The sequence below is a fragment of the Cervus canadensis genome, chromosome 22 (genome assembly GCF_019320065.1).
Source record: "Cervus canadensis isolate Bull #8, Minnesota chromosome 22, ASM1932006v1, whole genome shotgun sequence".
In the NCBI taxonomy this organism is placed as follows: Eukaryota; Metazoa; Chordata; class Mammalia; order Artiodactyla; family Cervidae; genus Cervus; species Cervus canadensis.
The window spans coordinates 4474287-4495052 of record NC_057407.1 but is presented as its reverse complement, the minus strand read 5'-3'; the positions used below and the strand labels follow the sequence as shown (position 1 = coordinate 4495052).

General features: G+C 62.7%; 1 protein-coding gene across 1 annotated transcript in view; it reads left to right on the top strand.

The window, feature by feature from the left end:
• The first annotated feature begins 1274 nt into the window (after positions 1-1274).
• Positions 1275-20766, top strand: part of PLXND1 (plexin D1) — a 48112-nt gene continuing 28620 nt past the window's right edge. Inside the window, exons 1-2 of the mRNA XM_043442048.1 lie at positions 1275-2787; positions 18542-18718. Of these exons, the coding sequence (XP_043297983.1) occupies positions 1459-2787; positions 18542-18718 (1506 nt within the window). The 5' untranslated portion in view covers positions 1275-1458. The remainder of the gene's footprint in view (positions 2788-18541; positions 18719-20766) is intronic.

Below are 20766 nucleotides of genomic sequence, written 5' to 3'. Positions count from 1 at the left end.
CGGTCATCATCACTGCCCACTGCTGCCCCCAGTGCCCACCTGCTCCTTCCAAGTGAAAGGAGAAGCAGGCCCGGGGCTGGCTTACCTGTGGCTGTGCCCACAAGCAAGCGTGCTAAGTCGCTCAGTCGTGTCCGACTCCCTGTGACCCCAAGGATCGTAGCCCACCAGGCTCCTCTGTCCATGGGATTCTCCAGGCAAGAATACTGGAGTGGGTTGCCATGTCCTCCTCCAGGGGACCTTCCAGCCCAGGGATCAAACCTGCATCTCTTGCACTGGCAGGTGGATTCTTTACTGTTGCACCACCAGGGAAGCCCCACATGTGGCTGATCTTCCACTAAATGTAGGGGGATTTTAGATCCTTCTAGAGTTCTGAATAAAGTGGGTGGAAGGGCAGCTTCCACCCTGTGGGCCTCCTGGGGCCATCACCGCCCGCCCCTCCCCCCCAGGAGCAGGGCCCCACTCTGGGTGCCTTGGGCTCTGCACCTTCCTGAAATAGTCTCTCTCTGCTTTTCGCTGATCTGTATGCTGACCCTTGAGTCCAGGCCCCTGCCACTGGTCAAGGCCCCTTCTGGGCTGGAGATCATGGAATCTAGCGGGTGGTGCCCCTGCCCAGCTGACCTGGGGGTGCGCAGGCTGTGGGGTCTGAGGCCTGGACAGTATCCTGCGAAGAAGACTGGAGTGTGAGGTGGGGAGAGACCGGGAGGACGGGGGTGAGGACGGTGGACAGAGGTGGATGAGAGGGGGCAGAGGGCTCCAGGGAGACAGAGGGCCCAAGGGGGCGGGCCGCGGAGGGAGCCCCCCAGAACAGAACAGAGGAGGGTGGGTGAAGCAGAGGCCAAGAAAAGGAAAGACGGCACGCGCGGAGTTGGGGGGCGGGCAACGCAGAGACAGGGAGACGCCGAGAGACACACAGCGAAAAAGAGCCAGAGAAAGAGATGGGAGAAAAGAGGAAGGAAAAATAAAGCACGAGAGACAGGCCAAGGCAGCCAAGAGGGAGAAGGAACTCAAGCAACCAGCGGCGGAGGCGGGGGCAGCTCCGGGTGCCGCGCGAGAGGGTCGTGCAGGGCGCCGGGCAGCGGACCCACCGACAGCCGAGCGGGACCCCGGGGGGCGAGGCCCCGGGCCGCCAGGGGCGGGGGGACCCGGGGTGCGTGCGGGAGGGGGGCCCAGGGCAGGGAGGGGGCCCGGGAGGCGGGGCGCGGCCGGGCGGGGCGCGGCGGGGGCGGGGCCCGAGGGCGTGTCCGCGGCGGAGCCGCCCCCGCCCCGCCCCCGAGTTGCGCGGAGCGACGGAGCCGGGCCGGGGCGCCGGGGCCGGGGGCGGCTGGCTGGCTGGCGCGGGCAGGAAGCGCGCCTCGCGGCCCGGGCCCGCCCCCCGCCTCCTGCCGCCTCCGGGCTCCCGGCTCCCGGCCGCGCCGCGCCCCATGCACTCGCCGCGCCGCGCAGCCCGCGCACGCCGGGATGGCTCGTAGCGCGGCGGGCGGCGCACCCCTTAGCGCCCGGGCCGCCGCGGCCAGCCCCCTGCCGCCGCGCCCGCCATTCCGGGCCCCGCAGTCCCCGCCGCCGCCGCCGCTGCTTTGGCTGCTGCTGCTCCTGGGGGCGGCGCGGATCGGCGCCCTGGAGATCCAGCGCCGGTTCCCCTCGCCCACGCCCACCAACAACTTCGCCCTGGACGGCGCGGCGGGGACCGTGTACTTGGCGGCCGTCAACCGCCTCTACCAGCTGTCGGGCGCCAACCTGAGCCTGGAAGCCGAGGCGGCCGTGGGCCCGGTGGCCGACAGCCCGCTGTGTCACGCCCCGCAGCTCCCGCAGGCCTCGTGTGAGCACCCGCGGCGCCTCACCGACAACTACAACAAGATCCTGCAGCTGGACCCGGGCCAGGGCCTGGTGGTCGTGTGCGGCTCCATCTACCAGGGCTTCTGCCAGCTGCGGCGGCGAGGCAACATCTCGGCGGTGGCCGTGCCCTTCCCGCCCGCCGCGCCGCCCGCCGCGCCCGTCACGGTGTTCCCCAGCATGCTGAACGTGGCGGCCAACCACCCCAACGCGTCCACCGTGGGGCTGCTCCTGCCGCCGGCCGCCGGCGCCGGGGGCAGCCGCCTGCTCGTGGGCGCCACGTACACGGGCTACGGCAGCGCCTTCTTCCCGCGCAACCGCAGCCTGGAGGACCACCGCTTCGAGAACACGCCCGAGATCGCCATCCGCTCCCTGGACGCGCGCGGCGACTTGGCCAAGCTCTTCACCTTCGACCTCAACCCCTCCGACGACAACATTCTCAAGATCAAGCAGGGCGCCAAGGAGCAGCACAAGCTGGGCTTCGTCCGCGCCTTCCTGCACCCCCCCGACCCGCGACCCGGCGCGCAGACCTACGCGTACCTGGCGCTCAACAGCGAGGCGCGCGCGGGCGACAAGGAGAGCCAGGCGCGGAGCCTGCTGGCGCGCATCTGCCTGCCCCGCGGCGCCGGCGGCGACGCCAAGAAGCTCACGGAGTCCTACATCCAGCTGGGCTTGCAGTGCGCGGGAGGCGCGGGCCGCGGCGACCTCTACAGCCGCCTGCTGTCCGTCTTCCCCACGCGCGAGCTGCTCTTCGCGGTCTTCGAGCGGCCGCAGGGGACCCCGGCGGCCCGCGCCGCTCCCGCCGCGCTCTGCGCCTTCCGCTTCGCCGACGTGCAAGCCGCGATCCGCGCCGCGCGCAACGCCTGCTTCGTGGATCCTGCGCCCGACGTGGTGGCGGTGCTCGACAGCGTGGTGCAGGGCACCGGGCCGGCCTGCGAGCGCAAGCGCAACATCCAGGTAGGACGCCCAGGCCGCCGGGGCTCGGGGCCCGTCCCAGGGGGCCGGCGGGAGGGCGTAACCGGGCAGGTTGTGCAGCTGAGCGGGTGTCACGTGTGAGCGTACCTCGACCCAGATGTGCGTGTATGGGGACCCAAGTGTGAACTCTGGGCCTGCGCCGCAGGTGCTTTTGCGGAGACCCGGGTGTTGACCCGAGGATGCAGGGGTCAGCCGAGGTGGGGGGCACTGGCCTGAACATGGTGTGAGCCCGTTGGGCAGTCCATGAGAGCGCTCCCTTACAGGTGCACGTGTCTAGGTGTGCAGGGCCAATCCGGTTGTGGGTGAGTGCCCAGGTGTGCGCTGTCGAGAGCCAGAGGGGCATATCTTCTAAAGAGGTATCTGAAAGACGTGTTCTGAAGAGAGCTAGGTGTGCAAGTGAGGGTCGTAGCAGTGGGCTGAGGTCACAGCGCATGAGTGCCGTGTCTGCCCGAGGTGTGTTCAGGGCCGGCTGTGTGGGCGCATCAGAGCCGCCTTTGGGAGCTGGCAGATGTGTGCACGGGTGTGGCAGGTGTGTGCCAGGGCCCTGCTGGTGGGGGGGGGGGTGGAGAGGAACGAGTGTGTGCACCAGACCCCTTGTGTCCCTGAGCTGGGTGAGGCGGGAGTGGAGGCAGTTGAGTGTGGGCGGCACGGGGCCCCTGGCATTTGGGAACCCATAGGTGCTCCAGGGAGGCTGCCGGCTGGCAAGAGCACACCTTTCCTGAGCATTCAGCGTGCGCCCGGCGTGGGGGTTTCGCCTCCTAAGCACATCAGGAGAGCGTGACTCTGCGTTCAAACAGTAGTCCTCTTGACTAGGCTCTGTTCCCATCCCCATTTTATGGATGAAGCAACTGAGGCCCAGAGAGGCTAAGTAACTTGCTGAAGCTCACACAGCTCAAGAGGAGCAGAGGCAGGATCTGCGTCCAGGCTGTGTGGCCTCGGCATCTGAGTGCTGGCACGCCTCTGCTGCTTTACAGACGTGGAGCTCAGAGTGTGTGTGTGTGTGTGTGTGTGTCTCGGAGGAGTCAGGGTGGTCGGGGTGGGGAGCTGCCGCTCCAGGAGGGGAGGGAGGTGAGCAGGACTGTGTGTAGCTCCTGAGTGGGGAGGGCCAGGTACCCCAGCAGCCAGGGTGGGGGGGGGATGCGGCCCAGGCACCTGGGGCTGGGCTGGGCAGGGCCGAGGGGGTGTCCTGGCTGGGGGTTTGATGTCTGCGTTGATCTGGGGTGAACGCGACTCAAGGGTGCTGGAGGGAACTGTGTGGTCCTCAAGGAAGCCAGCCAGCAAGGGGTTCCTTCTTCAGGGGGCCCTGGAGGTGGACCCCCGTGCCTTTTCCCCGTTCTCCATCCCCAGCTGAGTCAGGGGACCCCCGGCCACTCCCCTCGGAAGCCTCAACTTCTCCAAGTGCAGAACTCAGCCTTCCCTGGAGAGGACGGGAAGGAGCCCTCCCTGGGGCCCTGCCCCATCCCTTCTCCGTGATCCTCAGGGCCCAGCAAGCTGGTCACGAGATGAATTATTTCCCCCCGTGGGTGTGCCCAACACTGGAGCTTTGAGAAAACACAGATTCCTTCGCTGCAGCTGGGTCGGCCCCTGCCAGTGCCCCCACCCGGCTGGCCGGCTGCCCTGAAAGGGAAGGTCACGGTGGGTGAGCGGGCGGGCGGACTGGGAGCCCCAGCGCCATGCTCGGGATATCCACTCTTCCCCTCCTGGGACCCTCGCACCCCGCCGGGCTGTGGGACACAAGCTTTGTGTCCGGGGTGGGTCTCAGAGCTGCCGGAGGGGAGGGGGGAGTTTCCCTGCTGTCCGGAGGGGAGACCCGTTGGAAGGGCCTTTCTAGGCCTGCGCGGCCACTGGGCCGCGGTGTGAGGCCATCTGTGGGATTCCTCAGGCCGCAGCCTCCCTTCCCCCTCCGGCAGGAGCCGCCCTGGTTCCCACGGTCCCGCGTCCCCAGCCTGGCCTGGCCTGCGGCCGTGAGTCACTCTGCTGAAGGGGGCTGGGGCTTCCCTTTCCTGGGGGGCAGGGCCTCTGCAGGGACACCGCCCCAGGGACAGAGTGGCCCAGGGCCCCCTCTCCACCCCAGAGTGGGGCCGACTCCTGGCCCTGCCCGGCGTCCGTCACACCCCTCTCCCTTCCCCGTGCCCAGCTGTGGGCACAGGCCAGGGCCGTTCCCAGATGTGTCAGAGACCTCTAGCCCTGCTCTGAGGGGGGTGGGAAGGGCAGTGGTTATTCTTGCCCGCTCCCCCCTTACAAGCTAAGGATTTGGACTTCGCACCCTGGGTTAAATCCTGCTCTTGCTGCTTCCCAGCTGTGTGACCTTGACAAGTGGCCTACTCTCTCTGAGGCTTAGTTGCCTCATCTGTAAAGTGGGGACCTTAGATCGCTAAGTATTCAGTTCAGTTCAATTCAGTTCAGTCGCTCAGTCGTGTCCAACTCTTTGCGACCCCATGAACTGCAGCACGCCAGGCCTCCCTGTCCATCACCAACTCCTGGAGTTTACTCAAACTCATGTCCATTGAGTCGGTGATGCCATCCAACTGTCAATCCTTATCTCTAAGGATTGACAAGGACCAAATGAGTTAATTTTCAGTACCCAGCGCGTAGCAGGCCCCTGGTAGATGTGCGCTGTTCCAGCTATTACTACCCCCAGGGTGTTAGTAGCATGTCTGAGCTTAGTCCTAGACATCAACCAGTGACCTTTTCTGGCTTATTCTGCAATCCTGAAGACCCAGGAAACGTTTCCTAAGTCCCTGCGGTGTTGCTGTGCGCTGGGGACCAGCGGTGGCTGCCTCACCATCTGCTCTGGTGGACCATGCTAGGCCGGCGGAGGGCCAGACACGGGGCCAGGCCGTGGGCGCGGTGATGGCGGAGCACAGAGGGGGGCCTCCAGGCCTCTGGGGAGGGTGGTGTCGAAGCGCAGGTGGGGCGGTGAACAGGAATCGGGCTCATGAAGAGGGCAGGAGAAGAAGGGAGGGGTCCAGGCCAAGGGTCACACGTCCAGGGGCCTGGAGCAGCAAGGCGGGCTGGGGTGGTGCAGGGTGATCAGCGTGCCAGGGGCGGGGATCGGGAAGTGTGAGCTGGGTTGGGGGGCGTAGGCGGGCCTGCCCTAGGCACGCTGTGTCCTGGGGACTCGGGGTGGGGGAGTGAGGGACTCGAAGGGCTTCCGCCAGAGCATCCGCTCTGAAGGAGCACCTCAGATTCCCCGTCTGTAGAATGGGAGCGATAACAAAAGTACCGGCCTTCCAGGACTGCGGCAGGATTAAATAAGATGCCACAGGTGAGGCCCCTAGCAGCGCGCCGGGCGCAGGTGCTTGCAGTTACTGGGGTTGTATTTAACGGAGCTAGTTTGGAAAGTTGCTAGTTGAGGACAGAGGAGAAACAGGGTGAGAAGGAAGGAGGCGGGTGCCGTCTTGCAGACAAGTGAGCCCCTCCTGCATCTGCACATGTTTCTTGAGCACCTACTGCGTGCTGGGCCCTGTGGCGGACGCTGGGGGCAGCCCGTGGGGGCAGCCAGCCGGGCCTTGTTCCTGGGGGACGGGTATGAGCGGCCTGGTGGGCCTGGTCTGAGCGCATGGAGGGAAGCAGGGGGCTGTGGACGGGTTTGCATGCAGAGATGCAGCCCCAGAGGTGGGGACGGACAGCATGGAGGAGGGCGCGGCCCGGTCCAGCCCAGCACTGGGGTGGAAAGCGGGGTAGGGGATGCGACGGGTGCCTCTGGGGGAGAGAGTGAGTTTGGTTGGGGGCGGGGGTGTCTGTCTCCCTCCCAAACCTCTCGGGCCTGACTGCTGCAGCAGCAGGGGGTCTCGGTGGGGCTGCCCACGGGGGCCAGGACCCTGGTCTTCCATCTCCTCTCCAGCGATGTCTGACCCCCAAGCCGGGTGGCTCCTCCAGGCCTCTGGATACCCTCCCCTCGTGCTCTTTCCTTCAGGGCCTGGAACTCCAGAGCCCCAGTCGGGGTGGCCTCAGACATTCCAGCTTCTCCTCTGGCAGGCTCTGCCCCTTGCCCTCCACCTTGAAGACGACAAAGAGGTGGAGAACCTTGGCCCCTGGGCTTCAGAGGTCCTCAGCTTTGTCACTGATTGCTTTGGGCATATCTGGGCCTTTGTACTATTTTGAGAAAGTGAGGGAGTGAATGAGCCTCCATCGCGTGTAGATCAGATCCCTTCCCTCAGTTTGTGAATGCGGTTTGAAAGTGGGTTGGGAGGTCGCCTTGTGCGATTGGTGGGGAAACTGAGGCACAGAGCCCCCCAACACAGCGAGCGCAGGCTGAGTCCAGCTCCCTTCCCTGGGTCTCTCCCTTCAACCTTTGAGTGACCGAAAGGTTCGTGTTTTTAAATCAAAAAGAAAACCAACAGGGAAATGTCAATGTTGCATTTTCAAGGTGTCTTTTTATAGTAAAGGTGGAAAAAAAACGCTCAGGCAGTTTTTAAACTGGCATGCAGTGCAGTGGGTGGGTGCCCGTCGTCAAGAAGGCGTTTTCTGAACCGATTTAGGGGCTGAAATGCAGGGTGGAGGTGGAGGAAGATAAGCTTGCAAGATGGCTTTCCATTTGGAGTTGGGCTGGAGGCTGGGGGTGAGCTCCCCGTGGTCGAGAGTATGAGCAGAGACACCGGGTGGGACTTAGGATGGGGGCTCCAGTGGGGTTGGCAGAATGACTTTCTAGCCTAAAGAGACAGACGGGTTCCTGGGCCAGGAGATGGTTACCATACCTCTCTGCCCAGGGCGCGTCGTCAGTCTTGACCGCCAGGTACACGAGGGTGAAGCTGGTGGTGAGTTTTTCCTCCTGCCTGTCAGCTGTGTGACCCAACGTAAGGCATCTACCTCTCTGGGCCTCCTTCATTCCCCTGGTCAAATGGAACAGTGTCTCCTCCTGAACTGAAATCTCACAAGAAGCACCCAGGCCATGGCAGGTGGAGGTACTGGTACCAGAAGAAGAGAAATACCTCCTGGAAAAGTGTGCTCAGTGTGTGGAACAGCCCCCGGGGCAGGGAGCGCTCAGAGGCGGGAGGAGATGGGGCCGAGGCAGGCCCTGCAGGGGAGCGGGGTGCGGGGTGGTGGGGAGAGAGGGGAGTGTCGGCTGCCCTCCAGCCCAGGCTCCCTGGCAGGAGGCGCAGGCCAAGATACACCAGGCCCGGCATCCCCACTGCCATTGGTGGTGCAGCCGCGGCGAGTCTGGTGGGCTGAGGGGTGTGCGGACGGCTCTCGGGGGCTGCATTCCCGGTTCTGAGAAGAATGCTCTGCGGGCCCTTCAGAGGCACCAGTGTGTTTGCTCTCACAACACCCGCCTCCAGCCTGTGAGGCAGGGAGTGCTGTTATCCCCACTTTACAGATGGGAAAACCGAGGCCCAAGGTCTCACACAGCTGGTTAGCAGAGCAGGGTCTGCAGACTGGCTGGCTGGCTCTGGAGTCCGCGGTGGATGTCCTCCCGTGTTAGCTGTGGGCTCTCAGCTGGGGGTCTGCAGTTACCCACCACCCCACCCCCGGGAGATTTGGGAGGGCCTCTGCCTTGACATGAAATGGCACCTCCCAGCTGGCCCCGGATGGAAGCCGGGAGCTGCCACTGCAGTGACTCAGTTCCTGAGCAGCGTGAGGCTGGCGGGGACGCCTGCAGAGGCCAGGCCACAAGCTGGGGGGCTGGGGTTGCCGATCGGGTCTCCTGAGGAAGTCAGGGCAGCAGGGAAGGCACCTAGTGATACTCATCTGTGAGAAGGGGATTGTCAGCGCTCGCCCTTTGGGTGCGTGAGTGAGAGGTGTGGTCGGTTTGAGTGACTTGACAGCTGCTTTCAGCCCTGACGGCCGCCCCGGCCCGTGCTGTGTCCTGGGGCAGGGCAGCTTTCATGCTCCGGAGCCCGCTAGGAAGGTGGAGGGCATGTCACTGCCCCCGCCACGCCCAGGCACGCCCAGAGCGGTGGACGGGTCAGTGCTGGACCCTGGTGCCAACTCCCTGGATGCAAATCCTGCCTCTGCACCTCCTCCTGTTGGCCTCCAGCTAGTCACTCTCCTCCTCCGGGCCTGTATTTCCCCATCTGTATAGTGGGCTCGGCCGGCGACGAGATCAGGGCTGCCTGGAGTCCAACGGAGGCCGCCGTGCGTGCGTTGGCTTGGGCCCTGCAGAATCTCCCTCTCCGGGAGTCTGATCTGCCCACTGCCGCGGCGGCTGGTTTTCGTGGAGATGAAGGAAGCAGGCCGGGTTCCGGGTTCTGATTGCCAGAGGGTAGAGAGCAGGAGAGGAGCCTGAGGGGCCCCTTCTCCTTTCTGGGCCTCGGTTTCCCAGTCTGAACTGGGCTGCCGGGTGGCCGGAAAGCCCTCCCTCTGCTGCCAGAACCGCCCCCGTCAGCCACAGCATCGTTATTATTATCTTATTATTGTTGCTTCCTGGGAACTTACTCTGTGTTGGGTACTTTGCCAAATTGCGTGCGGTGTGTCTCTTTTAACCCTGCCAGAAACAGAATGGGGTTAGGATTGCCCCCAGGCTACAGAAAGGGAAAACAGAGGCCCAGAGAGGGTCAGTGACTTGCCCGAGGTCACACAGCGGTGGAGCAGATGTTGGGTTTTGGAGTCCATGCTCATCACCTTCCCTCCTCATTTGCTCTGAAAATGCTGACCTGACGGGTGTGAGCCTCAGAGGCCCTCAAGGTCACGGTGGGAAGGGTGGGTGGGTCCCTCTTGAAGGTGAAAGAACTAAGACCCAGGAACATCCCTCCCCTGCTGGGGCTGTGGCAAGAACTTCCCAGCGGGGCCAGCAGAACTGCTGAGTCCCATGCCCAGCATGGTCCCAGGCTGGGACCAGGTCCCCTGGGTGCAGGGCTCCTGGGTCATGGGCTCCCATGACCACAGCCGTCTCCACCTTCGCCCACCAGAGCCCAGACCTCCTAGGCAACATGCCCTGCCTGTCTCTGCTGCTGCTGGAGGGTGCCCTGGAGTGTGGCGGGGAGGGGGGCTCACCTCTGTTACCCGGCAGCCCCGCAAAAGAGATGAATCAGCCCCTACCCCTTCCTCCAGGAGCCCCCAGATGGTCGGGGAGGAGATCAAGACAGGAGGTAGAACACCCAAGCCAGAGCTGCACGCTGACCAGCCTCGTCTCAGGGAGTCAGGGAGGGCTTCCTGGAGGAGGGGGTATTGCAGCAGAGCCTTTGACGGATAGGGCTGGGGGAGGCCTTCCAGGCAGAGGACACAGCCAGGGCAGAGGTCCATAGATGCAGTAGAACATGGCTTGGGTAGCAGGCAGAGATGAAGCTGAGAAGTCTGTGAGGCCTGGGGTGCAGGCCAAGGGTCTGGACGCTGTCCTGTGGGCTGCGGGGAGCCAGCAAGGCCTTGGGGAAAGAGTGAGACACGGGCGGTCTGGCTCTGGAGCAGACCCAGGGCTGCCGGCCCTGCGTCAGTCCTGCCTGGAGCCGGCAGGAGCCCCCACTGGGGCTGGACCAGGTGACTCCCGAGGGCCCCTCCGGCTCTGCCAGCGGCGTGGGGGGTCGCCATGGAAACCAGCTGGTCCCCGCGCGCGTGGGCACAGGCCCGGGAAGTCTCCTGGCACAGGCCACGTGGATGTGGATCCCAACTGCCCCCAGAGCTCGGCCGAGTCCCTTCTCTCCAAAGCCTGTGTTGGGCCAGGGCTGAGCCCCGCAGGCCGCCAGGAAGGGCCCCGGGCCGCCCACACTCTCCGGCAGCCCTGGGTCCCCAGTGCGATGCCAGGGCCCTGCGATCGGCCGGGCCAGCGAGGCTCGCCCCGCCCCGTCCACCATCCGTCACCCTGAAACACAATAAATCATGCGCTGGGGGAGGGAGGAAGCTCGCAGCTCCATTACGAGGCCCCACGAGGCCCCGGTGGGGCGTTAATCACGGAGCACTTTCTGCTCTGATCGGTAAATAATGGGGGGGCGGGCCGTGGGCAGAGGCCTTGAAGCGGAGGCCGGGCCAGAACGGAACTCAGCCACCGTGGGCGCTCACCTCCACCCCCAGCCCCTCTCAGAGCCCTCCACCGTCTGTGATGGAGGCGGTGGAGCCTCTAGAGCTGGTCAGCTCCTTGATGGGCCCCAGCTCCCAACCCAGGGCCTTTCCAGCTCCAAGCGGCCAAGTTCCCCGCAGCTGTTGGTGGTCCCCAACAGAGCAGGGGGGTGGCGGGACTGTGGGGTTCGGGAGCCAGCCTGCCCAGGTGTGAGGCTCACGCCCGGCTTTCTGGCGGTATGACCCGGGGCAAGTCACTTGATCTCTCTGTGCCTCAGCTTCCTTTGCTGTAAAGTAGCAGGGGCACGTGAGGTTCTCCGGACAGAGGTCTCTGCACGCAGGAAACCATCGCTGCTTTTTCCTGCTGCGTTACTGGTGCTACTGCGTCGCTGTAGTTGTAAAGCTGTCCCTTCCCCACTGAGGGTCGGTCCCGGGACTGGGATGCTGGCAGCTAGAGAGAAGGGACATGTCTCCATGTCTCCAGCACATGGGACCCGGCCCAGAGATGTTTGCTCAGGGCCCCCCCACCCCGCTGCCCTGGGCTGCGGTCACAAGCTGTTGTAAGATGACTCTGGGACCCAGGCCAGCACCCCAGGGGATGGGCAGGAGGGTGTGAGTTCAGCCCCTGGAGGAGGAGGGCCCAGCGTCCCCAGGAGAGACAGCTGCTCCCAGCTCCTCCTGGCCCGCGTCCCTTCAGGGGAAGGAGTGGGGATCCAAACCCATCCCCCCCAGGGCAAGGAGTTGCCCCGCCCCCACTGGCGAACCATCCACTCCCCCCTCTAACCCCACAAGCCCCCGCCCCCGCCACCTTGGCCTGAGTCCTGGCTGCCCATCCCGTCCTGGGCTCCTCCGGGACCCGGGGGGAGGGCTGGAAACGCAGCCAGGCCGGGCTGGAATGAGAAACAGCTTCGAGAAGGGGGAGCCGGGTGTCCAGGGGGCCGCATCCAGCTAACAAAACAAGGGCTGCTTGAGTCAGCGGCCGCGCCGGCAGTTCCCAGGCAGGCCCCGGGCGAGAGCGGCGTGGCTGGTCCAGCCTCCGATGCTGGACTTGAGGGAGCGGGGGCGCAGCTGCTCCTGGGGGGGGCCCTCCTGTCCTCAGGCGTCCCTGGCCTCTGCCCGGCGGCCTGCAGAACTAACTGGGAACGTTGTAGCCCCCAGGATTGGGGGCTGCTGTGAGCTGAGCCTCTGTGGCGGGTGCAGGGCCTGTCCCCATTTCACAGATGAGGCTCAGTGAGGGCGGGGCAGCCCACACGGAGTTGAGAGACTTGGCGCTTCAGGAGCCTCAGTTTCTCTGCCTGTTAAATGGGAACACGCCGGGAGCGTGTGTGCTCGGCGTCCTCACACGGCAGGTCGGCAGTGTGGCCCAGCCTCTGACCCCAGCCTGGGGCCGTCCCTTCAGACTGGCAGGTCAGGGGTGCCCGTTGGGGGTGGGTGGGCACGTGGTGCTCAGGGCAGCCCGGCTGGCTGATCCGCTCAGCCCTTGGCGCTGGGCGAGCCCCCTGTTCCAGAGGTCAGGGGTCAGGGAGACCGAGGCGGGCCCCTCGGAAGCCTGGAAGGGTGCATGCAAACTGTTGTGCCCGTTTCCTGCCTGATTCAGGCCAGGTCGGGATAACCGCACCATGTGTCCTAAGGGAGCCTCTGCCCCCTCCGTGCCTCAGTTTCCCCAACTTTCCCCCCCGGGCTCAGAGCCAGGCCTGCTGACCGACTTATCCTCTGGCCTGGTTGGCCGTTCTCTCCCGCACTGCCCCGCACGTCCCCCGCCCCAGGAAGTGAGCATCTCGAGTCCCAGTGGGAAGGTGCTGGTATTTCCTTTCTTGGCGGCAAGCAGTCTCCTCCTTGGTGTGGGGGCTGTTGCCGGAGCCCCCCCAGAGCTGGGTCTGTCCTGCCCCCTCCCAGGACCCGCACACAGTAGCCCAGGTTTTCCCTGCCTCGGTTTACCCTCTGTGGAGGGTCACTCAGTGGGGTCGTGTCCCGGGAGGCCCTGCGGGCTGACATGGTTGGGAGAAGTTTGGGTTTGAGGGGCCCAGGGGTGGCTTCAAACCTGGGGCCGACCTGTGCCCTCGGAGCCCTGGGGGACCCGTCCCCTTTAACCACAGAGCTTCGGAGGAAGCTTGGGAGAGAGGTTACTCACCGGAGCTCTGTGGGAAGCAGCATGCGGTGAGTGCCCTGTCTCTAGGCCTGCCTTTTGAGGCTGTGTGTGTATGTGTGTGTGTGATGTCCAACTCTCTGCAACCCTGCGGACTGCAGCCTGCCAAAGTCCTCTGTCCATGGACTTCTCCAGGCCAGAGTACCGGACCCCCACTGCTACCCTGCCGGGCCCTGCCGGCTCCTGCTTGTCCAGCCTTGTCCTCAGGGCACCCTCCCAGCCCTCCTCACCTGTCCACGCTGCGGGAGAAGGAGCCGCCGGGACAGGGGTTGAGGGGAGCCACAGAGGGGCAGGCCAGGTGCAACAGGGCCTTGGGGGCCTGGGAGCTAAGTTTGGGTTTATGTTGAGGGCACTCGGGGAGCCACTGAAGGCTGTAGAGCATGGGAGGGGCACAGCCTGCTTTGCCTTTTTCCATTTGTTTTCTGATGGCCACGCAGCTGGGCACGTGGGATGTTAGTGCCCTGACCAGGGATCGAACTTGTGCCGCCTGCAGTGGGAGCTCGGAGTCTTAACCACTGGACCACCAGGAAGGTCCCTGCGTGTTTTTTTTTTTTAACTGATTTAGTTATTCGTCTGCATCGGGGCTTAGTCACAGCACATGGGCTGTTTCTTGCATCACGTGGGATCTTTTGTTGCAACACACGGACTCTATAGTTGTGGTACTTAGACTCAGTAGATGCAGCGTGTGGGCTTCGCTGCTCTGCGGTATGTGGTATCTTACTTCCCTGACCAGGGATCGAACCTGCGTCCTCTGCATTGCAAGGTGGGTTCTGAACCAGTGGACCACCAGGGACGTCCCATCTTTTCTTTTTTTTAAACAGCATTTTAGTTTGAAACAACTAGGTTTACAGGAGGTTATAAAGACAGTAGAGATAGTTCCTGCATGGGCTTCCCAGGTGATGCTAGTGGTAAAGAACCCACCTGCCAGTGCAGGAGACCTGAAAGGCATGGGTCCGGCTCCTGGGTTGGGACGATCCCCTGGAGGAGGGCATGGCAACCCACTCCAGTGTTCTTGCCTGGAGAATCCCATGGACAGAGGAGCCTGGCGGGCTGCAGCCCACGGGGTCACACAGAGTCGGACACGACTGAAGTGACGACGTGCGTTGCATGTAGTGCTTTGCGGTTGTGAAGGCTCCTTCTGGCTGCTGGTCAGAGTTGGGGAGGGTCTCCGTCCAGCCCCCAGCCCCTCGTGATGGCGCAGGCCACCCTGCCGCCTGCTCTTCACGCCCCAGATTGTGTTCTTTCAGCTCCTCGGCAGTGAAACCTCACCTTCTCAGGGTCAGGGTTCGATAGCAATCAAAAGCCTCGAGGCAGGAACGGGCCCCCCACTTCCCAGACACAGAGGCCCCACGGCCGGTGCCGTCTACACCGTCTACACCGGGGGTGGAACCGCTGGGGCTTGTAGTCGGCTGTTGACGCCTCATCCTCCTCGGAGCCGCCTGCCGTGGGACTGGGGTTTGCTGGGGTCTGCGGGCAGGAGGCGGGAGGCCTGAGCAGCAGGCTCTGGATGCCGCTGTTCCACTGGCTTCCTGGGGAGAGAAAGTCAACACAATTACAGTTGGTAGTGAAATCAATATGTCAGCGCTCTAATGTGAGAGTGGGCAGAGCTGAGCTTTGGCCCCGGGAGGCAGCCAGCCAGACTGGGAAGGGAGGGAGTGTTCTACTCTCCTGGAAAAGAGCTGAGGCCAGCAGCCGCCCGCCACTCATCCCATTTTCGAGAGGGATAAACTGAGGTTCTTAGAGGAGCCAGGAGTAGCAGCCAGGTGCTGCCTGGCCCTGGAGACCTGTGTTGCCACACACACCATCGGCATACAGTTGCCTCTTGCTTTTCCTTCAATTCACCAGCACCCAGCATGGGCGGTGTTGTTCTCAGTATTTCTGTTTGGCAAAGCAGCAGCTGAATACAGTCATTCACACTTTAGTCAAAATTAGTTTCCTTTCTTTAGTTAAACCCAGAGTCTCCGCCCTAAAGGAGCTCATGGAGAAATCAAAGTGGTGAGCAGCACAGAGGAGGGGAGAGGTTGTTGTGTGTGTTTTTTTTTTTTTTTTTGGAGCTGCATCTTGAAGGCGGGCTGAAAGCTTGCTGCCTGGGCACGCCCGGCAAAGGGCAGGACAAGGGGGAGTCCAAGGGGCTCAGAGGTTTGGGAAGGGCGTTGCTTGCTGAGGGAACGGCATTCTGAAGGTTCAGCTGCCCTGGGAGGAAAGCGTGGCCACATTTGAGAAAGGGCAGAGACTAGTGTGGTGGGAGCCAGGGGTCAGGCAGAGAGAGAAGTGAGACTCCAGGCCGGAGCAGCCGGCAGGGGCCAGCTCACCCAGGCCTTGAGTGCCAGCTTGACCCAGGGCGGCCAGGAGCCAGGGAGGGGCTGGCCAGCCCTGTGCTGGGAAGGTGGCCCCCCGTGGGTTGGAGGAGGCCGCCGTGGGCGCCCAGCCCTCCCCCTGCGCCCGGGAAATTGGTGTTGTGAAAGACCAAGGCTGAGTGAGACTCAAAGGCGGGCCGGTGCTGCTGGAGGAATTTCGGGCCATGTCGCAGGGTCAGGGCAAGCAGTATTTTGGACCTTGGAGCCGACTGCTGCCCCTTGGAGACTGAGTTCGGCTGAGGCCACACTCGGGACGGCCAGCCGCCAGGTCCCCGGAGCCTGCTGATCCCCTTTCCCGGGCTGTATCCCCCCAAGAGCGGAGGCCTCTCCCGCCTGCCCGGTGGACGTGTGTGTCCGGCTTCCGTTTTCGAGGCGGTTGAAGCCTTGTGATTTCCCCTGGCAGCTGGGGAGCCAGCTTCCCCCTCGGATCACAGATCACACAGAGCAGCCAATGGGTGACTTCTCCTTTAAACTTTTTTTTTTTAATTTTATTTTTAGGATAAGAAAAAAAAAAGTCGGAGGAAAGGCTTTTTAGAGAATTCCTTTGGTGCAGAATTAATGGCTCTGCACTTTGGGGTGGGCAGGCCAGAGTCAGATTCCCAGGCCGCTCTGCCTGGCCCTCTCTGCAAATCACCCTGGTCCAGGCGGTTCCCAGGACCCCCCGCCCTGCCAGCCTGGGGACCCCCACCAAGGAAAACCCCAAAGGTGTCACCCAGGCCTCCCAGGTCCCCCTTCCTGCCCCCCCACCAGAACTCAGGGAGGAAGCTTGTGTCCCCTGGGCCAGGGTTGGCAATGTTAATTTTAGAACAACGTATTATTTAATGACACACATCACCCATATTCAGGAAAGAGGAGTTATGCAACCCCCGGGGAAAGCGTCCTTGTGGAAGGTCTGGGGCCCAGGTGCCTGCTCTCCTGGCTGCTCACCGCCTCACCTCTTCCCTGCAGCCACGGGATTGCAGGGGGTGGGCCCTGGGGAGAGGAGTGGGCAGCCACCTTCCAGGGCCATCCCCCAACTCAGGCCCCGCAATGAACACAGAGGATAAGTCAGGTAGGGTAGGTCCGAAGCTGGAAGATGAGGAGCGAAGAGTGATAAGACAGTCTGGGTGGCGGTATCCGAGGCAGCAGGGCTGGCACGTGCAAAGGCCCTGGGGTAGGACCCAGCTTGGACCGAGGGGCAGAGACGAGGCCTGCATGGCTGGAGTGGAGGGGGGAGGGTAAGGGACAGGCCCCAGCTCCTCAGGCCCCTGGGAGGGGTGTGAGGGCGGTTTAGGATGTGAGGCTTATTCTCAGTACCGCGTCAACCATCAGAGAGGGATGGTTTGAGACCTCTCTGCAGAGGAGGCCTCTGCACCTTTACAGGGCTCGCCTGGCAGCTCTGTTACGGGGGAAAATGTTGAGGTCAGAGTCAGCCCAGAGAGCAGGGCCCAGGAGAGCCTCCTTTGTGGTGGTCCCGGGGGTCCAGGTGAGAGAGCTTTTGAGGTAGGCATGATTTACCCCTAAATTCCACTTGGTAACAGTCATGTCCGTGACCATCATGTCTGAAACAGCGGTAGTGTCAGTTCACACTTGTGGGGCATTTACTGTGGGCCATGCTGCATGCTGGCGCTCCGCAGTGAAGTCTCTTATCCAGGTGCCTGTGAGGGAGGCGCTGGAGATGCACTAATTTTTTTTTTTTTTTTAAGACTTTAAAAAATATTTGTTTATTTTTGGCTGTGCTGGGTCTTCGTTGGTATGCGCGGGCTTTCTGAAACTCATTGCGGTGCTGGGGCTCTTCGTTGAGGTGGCTTCTCTTGTTGCAGAGCACAGGCTCTAGGCGCAAGCTCTGTATTTGGGCCACATGGGCTCTATTGCTCCGAAGTATCCGGGATCTTCCCAGTCTAGGGATCGAACCTGTGTCACCTGCATTGGTAGGCAGATTCTCAACCACTGGACTTAACAGGGAAGTCCGAGATGTGCCTACTTCACAGCTTGGTAAACTGAGGCTCAGAGGAGTGATGTGACTTGCTCAGGTTGCCCCTAACTCTCCTGCGAAAGGCCACCCCGTGGTGGGTTGTGGCCCCCGGGGCCCTCCCCAGCCCCACCCCATCTCTGGGCTCAGGGCTCAGCTGTGTTTATTTTTCCAAGAATGAAGGACCCAGTATTTATGGTTTGCTTTTGAACACTAGCTGAGATTGTGTACACAACCCATGTGGGCACATCATTGGTGGCTTCAGCTTGCAGAAAGCACAGATAAGGGAGGAAAGCTTCTCTCTGAAGCTGTGCCGTAAAGCCAGTCCTGCTGCCCGCTTCAGTCCTGGTGGCCTGACATCACAGCTGGTGACCTGGAGTGGGCCACGTCCCCCTCTGAGCCTGTTACCCCATCTGTGACATGGGATCTCAGAGCGGGGCCAGGATTCAGCAAACCAATGCACAGGCCTGGTGCATGGTCAGTTCCCAGTAAACGTGGCCTGTGTTGTATTTGCTGTCGTGACTATTAATGTTCATGTGCCCATTTTACCGGAAAGGCCCGGTGACACCCTGTGAGTGTCCTCAGCCAGAGTGTCCTTCTTCACCGCCAGTGCAGATCTGTGGTGTGGCCCGGGCTGGGCCCTCCCTGCTGGGTGACATGCGCCATCCACTCTCCTAAACTAGCCTTCTGTCCGCGTCCTGGTGGATTTGCACAGTCGCCTTCTCAGAGGCACTTGCTGGAGGCCTGTGTTGTATTTTTGTGCAAACTGCAGAAGAAACTTTCAAAAGGTCATCCCGCCTCTGTGAGTTGGGGCTGACGTGGATGCCAGGAGTGTGCATTTGGACATACCTGCCCGTCTGTGATCTGGGCAGATGAAGGGATGTGTGTTGGGGTCTCAGTTTGGGGAGGCCTCAACCTTTTGTCTAGTAGCCTGCTGGCAAGTTGGGGGGTGGGGGTTGCTGGGGTCAGAGCAGGAATCTGGGGGGGAGAAAAAAAACCCCATGGTTGCTATGGAGACCCAGCCAGACAGGAGGGACACCTCTTGGGTGTCAGCAGGTAAGTCGGGGCAGAGGCTGGCCTCCCTGGGCCTTCTTGCCTCCCTCACGTGACCCCTCCTGGCCAGCTCCTATGTACCCGGAATGGACCCCTCTGCTAGGGGCAGCTCCGCGACTGAAGCCAAGGGCGGGGGTCGACCTGGGCTCGGACACGTGGTCCTGCTTGCACCAGGGCCTGAGCCCCGTGCAGAGCAGGAGCAGGACTTTGAAAGCTCAGAGGTTCTGGCCGGCTGTGGGGGACTGGGAGCCACAGAAGGTTCTGGAGCCATGGTCTGATGCACTGTCTCTCTTCCAGCTGCAGCCGGAGCAGCTGGACTGTGGGGCCGCCCACCTGCAGCACCCGCTGTCCGTCCTGCAGCCCCTGAAGGCCTTGCCCGTGTTCCGAGCGCCGGGCCTCTCCTCCGTGGCCGTGGCCGGGGTGGGCAACTACACGGTGGTCTTCCTGGGCACGGTCAGCGGGCGGCTGCTGAAGGTATGGCTGGGCCGGGGGTGCTTGGCGGGGGCGGGGCGGGGGCCCACGGGTTAGAGGGCATCTTCCACGTCCGTTCCTTCCACTCTGGCTCACACCAGTGAGTTCCCGTCGTGCAGATGAGGGAAGCAGAGCTCAGGGGCCGGATCTGTGTTCAGGTCCCTGGGCTCCGCCACTTGGCGGGCTGTCTGACCTGGAGCAGTGAGCGTATTTTCTCCTGGCTTCAGTGTCCCCAGCCTTCAAAGGCTAAAAGTTCAGCCTCTCAAGACTCTTGCAGGGCTTTGACAGGGGCTGGGGGAGGCCACACCCTGGCAAGTGGGGGTCTCCCCCCTCCCGTTTCCTCCTCCGTTCCTCCCACCAGCCTCTGAGGATGCCCCCAGCTCCCAACCAAGGTGACTGGTTTCTGCAGGTAATGCTTCCCGCCCCCGAGATGCCGAGAGCTGGGTGAGAGGAGTCGGTCTCCCTACTAAGCGGCCCCAGGGGAGGGTATGGACCGGCCCTCCAGCCACCTCCCACCCCCCGGCCTGTCCAGAGCGTCAGCCGTCTGGCCTGGCTCCGACCTGCACCAGGCCCTGGTCTAATTGATTCAGATCCAATAATCCAATTCGCTTAGCTTCCCCGGGCAGACGCCGCGGGCTGGTAGTGAGCAGTGGGGGTCGGAGTCCCAGCCCGCCCGGCCCCGGGACCCAACCGCTGACATCCCTGGGGGAGATGCCAGGTGTGGGAGCAGGCGCAGGGGGCCTTCTCCACCTTCACAGCTTCCATTGAGGGTCCGCAGACAGTGGGGCTTGTGGTTGCGGTTGGAAACTTGCATGTGGCTCCTGGCTCTTGCGCTCCCAGCTGTGGGACCTGGGGCGGTTTCCCCATCTGTCCAGGAGTCTCCCCCCCACCCCCACCCATGAAGCTGCAGTTATTAGGCACCACTGTCTACCCAGCCTCAACAGGCATGTCACGGGCATCCTCATGTTTAATTCTCACATCCCTTTAAGGGAGGCAGAGCCATGAGCCCCATTTCACAGATGAGGACACTGAGGCCCCAAAGTCACAGAGCGGGGAAAGTGAAAGTGAAAGTCGCTCAGTCGTGTCTGGCTCTTTGCGACCCCATGGACTGTACAGTCCATGGAATTCTCCAGGCCAGAATACTGGAGTGGGTAGCCTTTCCATTCTCCAGGGGATTTTCCCAATCCGGGGATCGAATCCAGGTCTCCCAGATCGCGGGCGGATTCTTTGCCAGCTGAGCCACCAGGGAAACCCACATAGCGGGAACCGCGGTGGAATCCGAGTCCATTCAGCCCAGAGGCTGCCCCGCCCCTCAGTCCTGACCTCTGCGCCCACCACCCTGCTTCCTGCCAGGCCATCTGCTGCCCACTCTCGCCTCACTTGAGGCTTTGATCACAGCCTCCAGCCCAGGCCCCAGAGCATGCCAGGTGCTTGGTAGGCTTTGGAAAGGGTGGAAACATGTCTGCTGAATGCCTGGGGGAAGCAGGGGGCCAAGCCGCCCAGGACAGACCCTGCCAAGAGGCCGCTTGGGATGACGGATGTCCCAGGGGCTGGGGAGAGAGTAAGTGCAGTTTAGGGTGTGGGGGGCGTCAGGGAAGCTGATTTGCTGAAGACATTGGGAGGATAGCTCCTGGCCCAAGGAGGAGAGGAAGGTGTTTGAGACAGGAGCACAGTACAGAGAAGACATGGAGCTGGATGTTGAGTTGGGTTTAGTGACTAGAGATGAGGCCCGTGGAGTAAGATGGGGTGGACAGTCAGGGCCTTGAATGCCAGGACACATTAATGCTACAAGCAGGAGGCACTGGTAAAGGCTCTGGAGCCCACGGAGGGGGACTGGGCGGCTGGAGGCCCCAGGGAGCCATCTAGACCCCTTGCCCCTTGCTCAGAGCTTGACAAAGCCTGGACAAGGCAACATGTAACGTGAGATCAGCGGAGAAGAGCCATTTGATGAGTCTCTGACCAGCCTTGTCAGGTCTCTGGGGGACGTGCAGAGGGGCCCTCTGCCAGAGAAGCTTCCAGACCCCAGCTAGTCCTGCTCCTTCTCCTGCCTG